Raw genomic sequence first — 9,728 nt, 5'->3', positions numbered from 1 at the left:
GTTTTGTAGCCATTATTTCTTTAAATTGAAGCATGATACTTTGCAGCCTGTGATTTTAAGTAAAATTGAGGCCTAATGGATGGCTTACCACATCACACTGCATTTCCAGAGATTTCATTTACAATAGTATCAAATGCACTGAGATGAATGAGTTTCACCCTTCAATGGAAACTGGAAAAAGCAGAACCGAGGGGACTTATGGGTAAATATTAGCAGCAATTGCTCGGAAGCAAAGGCCAAGAAATAAAGCTCAAATACTTGTCTTTACTGAAACTTTTAAATTGCGTAAAACTTGAAAATCCATTCTCATTTTTAAGTGAACACATTAATCTACTAAGGAATGAAAGAAGAAGCTGTCATGAACTTAGGGAGAGGGAATAATTTAGTCCTGACTTTCCTCATCCCTCCAGAACTAGATGAAGGAGTAGACCCGTCAATCGGTTCCTAGGGCACTGATCCATCAGTGGTACCAAAACCACACCACGGTGGCAGATAGACCCTAGGGTGGCTCTAGTTATTGAAGAGCTTATGTTCACGTCCATAATCATCTCCCCTTGAATGTGAGTGAAACCTGTGACTTGCTCCAAACTAATATAAAATAATAGACTATAGTAAAAGTGACAAGACGTTACACCTATCATTATGCTACTTTGCGTGTGTGTGTACGTACAAATATATTCAAGAGTGATTCTCCATTGCTATTTTAAAAAAAATGAACGTGTTTTTATTTCTCTTGTGATTTAAAAAAGGTGAACATTCTGTAATTCAGCCACAGCTTTTACTTCCAGGTGACTTCTTCATTGGGTCTCAGTTCTCTTTTACGTAACAGATTCTTGTTGCAGAAGGCAGTTAGCTTTTCACCACTCTTTCTGTCTAGAGGACATTCAAAGACAAATCCAATAGGGACAAGAATATGTACCCAGTGGTCACCCACAATCGGAAGTAAGTTCATCATGAATGCTGCAGCTTCGGACACAGCAACGACCCCATGACCAAGGACAGTGGCCTCCACTGCCATTTTTGAATAAGTAAGCTTATTACTTACTAGAGGGACCACGTGACAGGGAACTGGGAGCAGCCTCTAGGACCTGAGAGAGACCGATGGCCAACAGATAGCAAGAAGGCAGGGAGCTCAGTCTTACAGCCGTGAGATGAATTTTGCAACAAACTGGGGAAGTGGATCTTACCCCAGTTGAGTCTCTGGTGAGATCCCAGTCCTGGCTGACACCTGGCTTTCCACCTGGAGAGACCATGAAGTAGAGAATCCCATTAAGCTGTGGTTGGATTCTAGCCTACGGAAAACGCGAGATAGTAAATGCGTGATGTTTAAGCTTCTGAGTGTGTGGTCATTTGTGATGCAGCAATGGAAAACTAATGCAACCATGGAAGATGCAACAAAGATGGAGAAAACTGTATTTGCCAGAGTTCATTCACGGGGAGTAACAAGTATGGCTGGAAGAACTAATGTCATGAGCCACTTAGGTTTGGGGTTAGAATCTTCAGAAGCAGGTTTGTTTATTGTCTTATAAGAAGGGTAGGCCTAGTTACTGAAGGGGCTTTGTTTTGCTGAGTGATCTGTGCAATTTCAAAGTCAGAAGTAAATTACTCAGGACAGTGGAGAAGACCTTGCTTGTTGCCCACCATCCACAGACTTCTCTCCCTTTCCCCTGCAGTGCTCAGACTGTAAATAAATGGATGTAAAACAGATATTTAAAGAACATTATTTCTGAAGGGTGACAATGATTAGTTTCCCTGGGACACCCACATGTTTTGATCTGGCTTTACAGGTATTGTTAAGGTCACAAGGTACACTCAAAGACACACCTGAACTTGGCCACCAAGAACTCAGGAGAGCCCACCCAGTTCATGTTGAGGTCCCATTTTCCAGTGGACTGGGGTAGGTGGAGGAAAGCTTATATCTCCAAAGAACAGCCTCGCAGTCTATTCCAAGATTAGGTCTCTGGGAACTTCCTACCTTGTGCTATTTCTCGAGTAGGGGGCTTTCCCCATACACTAACTTTTTCTACTGGGGTATCTGTTTAGGAGCTAAATTGTTTTTTGTTGCCTACAGAAAATGAAAGATACTGAAGTTGATTGGTTTTCCTGGGGCACAGAGTCTCTTTCCCCAAGTAACACTGAATCATTTACTTCCAACAACCCCTTCTCTTAGTCTGTCCAGAGTGAGGTGAAGACTAATGGGCAGAGTTTCCAAGAACAGTTCCTTCTCATCGACCTGAAATTCTTGTTACTTTCATTTGTATTGTCTTATTTTCCAATGCAACAGTAACACATACCTAGAGCAATACAATTCAATCAATACAGACACGAAATGTGAAAGTTCCCGTTTATACCCTGTACTCCCAATGAATCCCACTGCTATGTGTGCACGTACAAGTACACACACTCGAGAAGAGGTTTTATATAGAGAATTGGGACCATTATTTATATTTATTGCTCTGCAAATTCTTAATCTCTCAGCGAAATGTCTCAGATGTCCCATTGCCCGTTTGTAAAAGCCTACCTCATTCTATTTAACATCTGTGGATTATTCTATTTTAAGAATGCATCAATATTTATATCACAATTTCTTATTGATGAACATTTAGAGTTTTCCCTATTTTTCTCAATACAGAAATAAGAATCTTTATTAATCTTTTTACACATATGCAAATATTTCCTTAGGATGGATTACTTTGTTGCATTGTGGAGTCAATAGGGTACATATATTTTACATTTTGATAGATAGCTGCTAAATTGACCTTTGTGAAGATTGTACCAATATACACTCACTTATTAGAGTGTGAAGTTCCTTGTTTCCCCACCTGCTTGACCACACTGGATATTATCAACCTTTTAAAATTTTGCCAACATGGATGAAAAATGAAATCATCAACTTGGCTTCTTCATCCTTGGCCTTTCCTTCTCAAGTTTCCCAACCGGGTGATGAACTTTCCTTTCCTCTCCTCTTCCTCTGCTCCAAAGGGAAGTGGTCTTATATAATTATCATGTATAAATTTATATTTAAATTATATTTACTAGATTTCCTAATTCTGAATCTTTCTTGTATTCTGGGGACTGCATTTTGGTTGCCATATTCTTTTAATTTGCTACGCGTTTGAGGTGGTAACATTTTGTTTAGACTATTTATTATTGTAAGGGAAGTGATTTACAGTCTTCCTTTTTTAGTTATCCTTGCCTGGTTTCTCTATAAAGGTTTTGCTAGGTCAGTAAAATCAACTGGGGGAGTTTTCCATTCTTTTCTGTGCTCTGAAATACCTTACATTACATAGAAATTTTCTGTAGCTAGAATGTTTTATAGAACTTGCTGGTCAAACTTTCTGACCTATGTGACTTTAGGGTTGAGCATTTAAAATGGGGACAAAGCCTTTATCCCACAACTGTGGATAAGAACATCTAGAAATATCAAATTAAATTGGTATCCGCCCCAACACACTCATACATGGAACTGTAATTCGTCAAGAAAACAACACATAATATCTTTCCAGTTTGGATCCGTTAGAAGAAATTGGAGAAGAAGCTTCATAAAACTCAGCAAGAGGGAAAAAACAGAAAGGCCTGAAGAGAAATAGCTGAACTGAGCTCACCACAAAGCTCTTTGGATGACATTGACCTCTTTTAATCACAAAAGTAACACAGAACTTCTGTTCAGGTGTGTTGTAGTACAACTCAACTTCTCAGGTTGGTTTAGACTTTTTAAGCATGGCTGACCTCGTCATTAAAAAGTGCTCTTCCCAAAGGATTCACACACTAAGGTATCATTTTACTTTGCAAATATGCAAAGAGTTTAGCACAGGATCTGGTTCATGGTAGGTATTCTCCCAGACTCATAAAAAAATTTCATTTCATCTAAATGTATCCCCTTCTGTTTTCATAGAGGGAAAGGTAGCAGGTAGTGGTGTTATTTAAATTAGTAGCTGGAAATGAATGCCAGCTGTGTGAACTTCAGATGCAATCAGAATTCCAGAGTCTCAACTAAATCCGGACGTAAGAAAATAAAATAATTTTGTAAAGGCACAGCAAATCCAGTCAGCCAAACCTCATCCTTGGAGAAGGTTGGATTTTCAGTCAGCTTCTATATGAATCTGAAACTCCCCCCCTCCACCCCCGGCTCCTTGAGATCTGGCAGTGCAGAATCCCAAGATGTGTAGAGCTGGGCAAGCATGACTAACCCTAGGGTTTCAAAAATAATTAATGAATTCATCTTCCACTTGCAAAAATTTCGGCTTTGGCCTTTTGTTCAGAGCAATTCTTACTAGATCACACATCAAACAAAATTATTTGCTTTATTTTTACGGATCATTCCATACATTCTTTCCATGTTTTGACACAATCACTGGCCAAAAATATAGGGAGAACTTTGTACTTCATTTTAATTGCATAACCCGGAGAACCATTGTTTTAAGGATGGCTAGGTTAAAATCAGCACGTGGAGACTGGGCTTCTAACATGCCAAACATCTGTTGAATGTGAACATAGTTCAGATGGTTTTAATATAGCTAGATATTTGATATCACGTGGAAACACTGTGATCAGAATCCCTGCCTAAAGCTATAGATAGCTACAGATAAACATGTTGTCTGTGACCTCTCCATTGGAAATTATGTATGTGTGTCGGACACCTCTAGTTGTCTACCCAATTTCCGCTCTCCCTTTCTTCCTCACTAGCAGAATGGCAACTCTGGGATACGTCCAGATAAAATACTCATTTTTCCAATTTGCATTGAAACTAGGGATGGCTATGGGATAGAATTATGGACAGTGAGATAAGAACAGAAGTCAGCTAAGGATATATGTATGATAAGTGTTTTAATTTTCTTCTTTTTCTTTTCATTTTGTTTCTGTTTCCCTTCCCTCTGCTGCATTTTATTTTTCTGCCTGGAACACAGTATTGAGGCTGGAGTTGGAGCAGCCCTCTTTTGACCATGAGGCAACACACATGCTAAAGATGGTGGAGTGGACAGGGAGATGGTTCCTGGTACACTGACTGCCTATATAGGATTATACTTATTATGTGAGAAAAATAACCCCTTATTTGCTTAAGCTGCTATAGATTATTTACAGTTGTACATAATCTAGATTGGCATTACATAGACTTTCTAAAATTTCTTTCTCTTAAATTTTAATGATCATCTCTCTATTTTAACTCTTTGGCATGGAAGAGTTGGATTCATTTGAAGAATGTAGAGAGAAAGCTCTGACATTGGAATTTTCCTTATATGGAACTTATAGTTGCTTTTAGAGCTAGTGATCCCCATTAGTGTATGTGTGGTCATTTGGAAAAGGAAACAGTATAGGTTTATATAACCCATAGGAAAGACAAGATCTAGGTGGCTTCCCAGGTCCCCAGTTGTAGATTTTTTTTTTTTTTTTTTTTTTTTTTTTTGCAGTACACGGGCCTCTCACTGCTGTGGCCTCTCCCCTTGCGGAGCACAGGCTCTAGACGTGCAGGCTCAGCGGCCATGGTTCACGGGCCCAGCCGCTCCGCGGCATGTGGGATCTTCCCGGACCAGGGCATGAACCCGAGTCCCCTGCATCGGCAGGCGGATTCTCAACCACTGCGCCACCAGGCAAGCCCCCCCCCACCACCCCGGTTGTAGATTTTTGTATGAAAGTTATACTGATTGCAGATAAATGTGTCTGAAGGGTCCAGGGGTTCCCAGGACATTAGAGCATCGCTTCTCATGATCCAATGGCTTCTATGTCCCAGAAGAGGATCCCACAGGTTCAAGAATGGCTAGGAATTACTGATGGTACACTTGGTCTTCTCAGGATTGCCAATACAGCAAACCATTCAATAGAGCATGATTCCAGTAGAATTTGCATGTAGAACATGTCAAGAGGAGAAGTTCCCGGAGTCTGGTTGTCCACACTGCACCCCTGACTTTGCTGAGGTTTCAGTTTCCTATTGCTCCCTTGTGAGGGGGGAGTATCTTGCTCTCATTGAGGAGTATTGGTTCTAACACACCGAGATCCAAACAAGTTAATCTTTTATTGATGTAATTGGGACTAGAATTAATGACCATCTAATGAGCAGATTAGGTCTTGATAATTTAGGGCCACATTTCTGTTCATACTTGTGTGGAAGAAGGTTAAAATAACAAATTGTTTCTTGTTTTTTAAATTGCAAAAGTAATAAAGAGCATTGCAGCTCAGCCAACCTTCTTGTGAATAGAGTACACCTTTTCTTCTAATCCCCCCACCTCAAATACCAAACACTCAACTTATTTCCTGGGAGATGATCAGGGTCTCTCACTCCTATTCTTCCTACTTCTGTAATTGCTCTTGGGTCCTTCCTCAATTCTTACTCCCTCTATTTAAACAGAGTGTGTTTATGGAGTCAAACTGCTCAGTCCTGGAGCTGGGTAAGGAATTGCAGAAAGCATTATCAGCTGATAGCCCTGATTCGTGGTCCTCTGCACCCTCCCAGCTCACCCATTTCCATGGAAAATTAAAAATTGTTGAGGAAAACAACTTTGAGGGACAGGAGGAATGTTGACAGCATTAGTCATAGCTGTGTCTTAACCATGTGGCTTTAACAGAACTACTGTGACAAACACTTCCAAATAGTTTACCATAGGAAAAGAAACCTGCATCCACTAAAAGCAGTTTTGTTTTGATTAGTTGTGTTAAAATATTTAGAGAAAGTAAAAGATGTTTGGAGCCCACGGAAATTTTGACTGAAGCCAAGAGTTTCAGGTGGAAGGCCAAGGAGGCAGTGAGTTAAGGTCACACTGGAAATGGCCATGTGTCTTCATCTGGGTGAGCCTTGGAAGATGAGGAAAGAGACATGGGAGCCCAGGACCATTGGGATCAAGCCCATTAAGCTCTTGGCAGAGAAGGCTGTAGAAAGACTACACAGCAGAGTTCTAGAAGGGAGGAAGATTGTGCAAGAGATAAAAGGACAGGGCATGGCCTCTGTGCGAGTCACCAAGACAAGAAAAATCCTACAGGTTGGGTAGGCGGAGCGAGCAGGAAGGGCTGGGCCAGCAATGCCAAAGCTCAGCCAACTGGCGGCTTAACCTTTGGGAGAATGTAGCTGGGTGTGCAAGTTCAAAGCTCAGGGTGGTAGAAGTGCTGAATGCGCCCCTTTTGTGGCCAGAGAAGTGAAACAGACCTGCTAGAGACACAAACAGAGCCAACGTGTGAGACCAAGTACAAGGAAAAGAATAGGGTTAGATTAAACCATGAGTCGTCCAGCTTTTTATGTCAAGAGCCAGACAGTCCACAGTTTGGGCTTTGAGAGCCATGAGGCCCCTATCACCAACCACTCAACACAGCCACTGTGGTGTAAAAGCAGCCAATAAAGAAAGTTTATTAGAACACAGCTACCCCCATTTGTTGATTTTTGTCTATGGCACTCCCATTTAAATTTCACACAATCCCATACCCCCAATGATTAAAAGTGTAAAAAAGTCTCCTTGGCTCACAAGCTGTGCAAAACCAGGTGGTGGGCTGCAATCATGTTTTACCAATTACTGTGCTACAGATAAAGACCCCGCGGGGGGGGAGTGTCGGGGGTCGAGGAGGCAGTGAAGGGAGTGGAGGGCTGTGCAAAGGGCAGAAGGAAATGTGTCAGGTAAAGACATCAGAGTCAGGTAGCAATGAATCTTAGTGGCTGGAATATTCATAGCATCTTTGTCGTGGAACAGAAGTATCTTTCTCAATTTTATAAGCATAGAGTAACGTGCAAGTATTTTATTTCTATTTTAAAAGAAGGAACTATATTAAACAAAAATGCATGTGCTTTTTGTTGTCGTTCCTTACTCTCTTAGTTTTTCCATATCTGGAGAATGACCGCTACCAGGTGATGCCATTCCTGGTGGTACGGCCGCTCCCTGGGTTGCTGTCATAGTAGCATTGTTCCTTAGAAGAATTTTTGTAAAGTTTTAGGATATCTGAAATCCACACCTTCATTAAGGGACATTAGATCTCTGAGGAGAATGACATTATTTGGAATCTTTATTCTTTGCTTTAGAACCAACCTGTGCTAAATTGTAGGTTTGCCTACAGCAATCTGCCACAGATGCCCTTAAGAGCATCTTTTACAATTTCCCTCCATGGGAATTTATACTTCTTATTATTCAGATGAGGGACTAAGATAATTGAATTTGATTGAAAATGATTCCAATTGTCGATTAACTTACTTGGGAGCTTCCTTGAAGCCAGACAGCGCCTCAAGGCAACTCCAGCCTCCTTTTTATCTCAGTGTCTGCATTTCCTTAGAACAGTGTTTGGGATGTAGTACGGGCTCAGTAAATGTTTGCCGACTTAAATTAAGGCATGAACAAATGAGGGGGTAAGTCGTGTCTGTCGGTGGGAAATAAATAGATATTGCAGGACAGAAAATGTTTATGGTAACTGTGCTACAGGTATCTACGCTTCTAGAATTAGAAAAAACTACATGGTGTGGAAAGTTGTTAGAGAATGAATTAGCTGGTTAGTGTGTCTTGGTGTTTTTTGTTTTTGTTTTTTCAAATCAGGGATTCTGAAGTTTTTCAATTTGGATAGCATATCATTTGCATGTGACTACACAGCTGGGATTATTACTGGAGCAAGTTCTTGCCCAGGATTTGCTTTGTGAAGTGTCCTCTCTGAAACGGGAATGGACAGGACCAGAATCAGAGATGTTTTAGCAGTTGTTATATGACCTGATTGAGGATGCTTGTGGAGGTCCAGGACAATTTGGAGATGTGGTAAGGTCATCAGGGTTGAAGATCTAAGATAACCGAGGAGTTGTGGTGCCTTATTTATCTTTTAACCCAAGATTAGATGAAGACAAAAGCAGGGGAGACCTGACTTTCCGCCAGATTTGGCAAGCAGGAAGCACCAAAACTCCCTTAATTTGGGTTCATTGGTTTGTGCTGCTGTTATAAATACCTGGTATGATACTAATGAGACTTTTCCATCTGGGTCTTGCCTTAAAAAAAAAAAAGAACTAGGAGATAAAGGCAGGATTAATCTCAGTTGAAAGCCAAGGGTTTCAGGTGGAAGGGCAATGAAGAATTGAACTAAGACCACATTGTCTAAGGAAGGGGCCGTGTGTCTCCATTTGGGTGACACCTGTTTGGGTGATGCAATCTTTACCTGGTGATCCTGGCCTAAGGTCTCCTAAGAGAGTCCACCCCACCCCCACCTTCTTGGCGGTAGTTCTGGGGCAGGTGGGACCTGCATGGGGGTTAAGTGAAATCAGCCTGTCCTGGCTTCAGCACATGGGAGTCCAGACAGGCCAACCCACTTCTTTATTCAGTCATCACGGGGATGAATAATAATTGCACATATGGTCACCGAAATCTGTTTCCCTTTCAAAGTGCTCATGGTCTGGCTTGAGCTGGGTTGGGATCCTGCAGATTGGCACTTGGGCAACTGCTTTTCCCTGCTGAAGTGTCAGAGCGTTAAAGATCAGCTCATAATCCTTTCTTGGCGTATGACTTCCAAAGTTATTGCAAACCATAATTGCAGAATGGAGTTGCAGGCTGGAGTTTTTGTGGCTGCAACACTTTTTTTATAAACTTGTACAGAATGTCAGGAGGGAAACTTTAGTTTGCATTTTTACGTTTGCAACGTGAAGAATGCTTTGTAAATATCTTAAAACTGAAAAAAAAAAAAGCAACCCCAACTGAAAACACACACACACACACACACACACACACACACACACATCTCAACTCTAAGAAAGCTTATTTTTACTAATCACAAACATCAGGTAT

The 9,728-nt window shown here is 41.1% G+C and overlaps 1 protein-coding gene across 1 annotated transcript; it reads right to left on the bottom strand.

The window, feature by feature from the left end:
• Window positions 1-778: 778 nt before the first annotated feature.
• Window positions 779-982, bottom strand: LOC116749859 (NADH dehydrogenase [ubiquinone] 1 beta subcomplex subunit 1-like). The gene has a single exon (XM_032624666.1). The coding sequence runs from the start codon at window positions 953-955 to the stop codon at window positions 779-781; it is 177 nt and encodes a 58-aa protein (XP_032480557.1). The 5' UTR covers window positions 956-982.
• Window positions 983-9,728: the final 8,746 nt, after the last annotated feature.

The sequence above is a fragment of the Phocoena sinus genome, chromosome 2 (genome assembly GCF_008692025.1).
Source record: "Phocoena sinus isolate mPhoSin1 chromosome 2, mPhoSin1.pri, whole genome shotgun sequence".
Classification (NCBI taxonomy): Eukaryota; Metazoa; Chordata; class Mammalia; order Artiodactyla; family Phocoenidae; genus Phocoena; species Phocoena sinus.
Note: the sequence above shows the minus strand (reverse complement) of the source record. Positions and strands in the feature narration are given on the sequence as shown.

Bases quoted from the DNA above. Each gene is read 5' to 3' on its own strand.
- LOC116749859 (XM_032624666.1), bottom strand. From the start codon at position 955: ATGATGAACTTACTTCCGATTGTGGGTGACCACTGGGTACATATTCTT.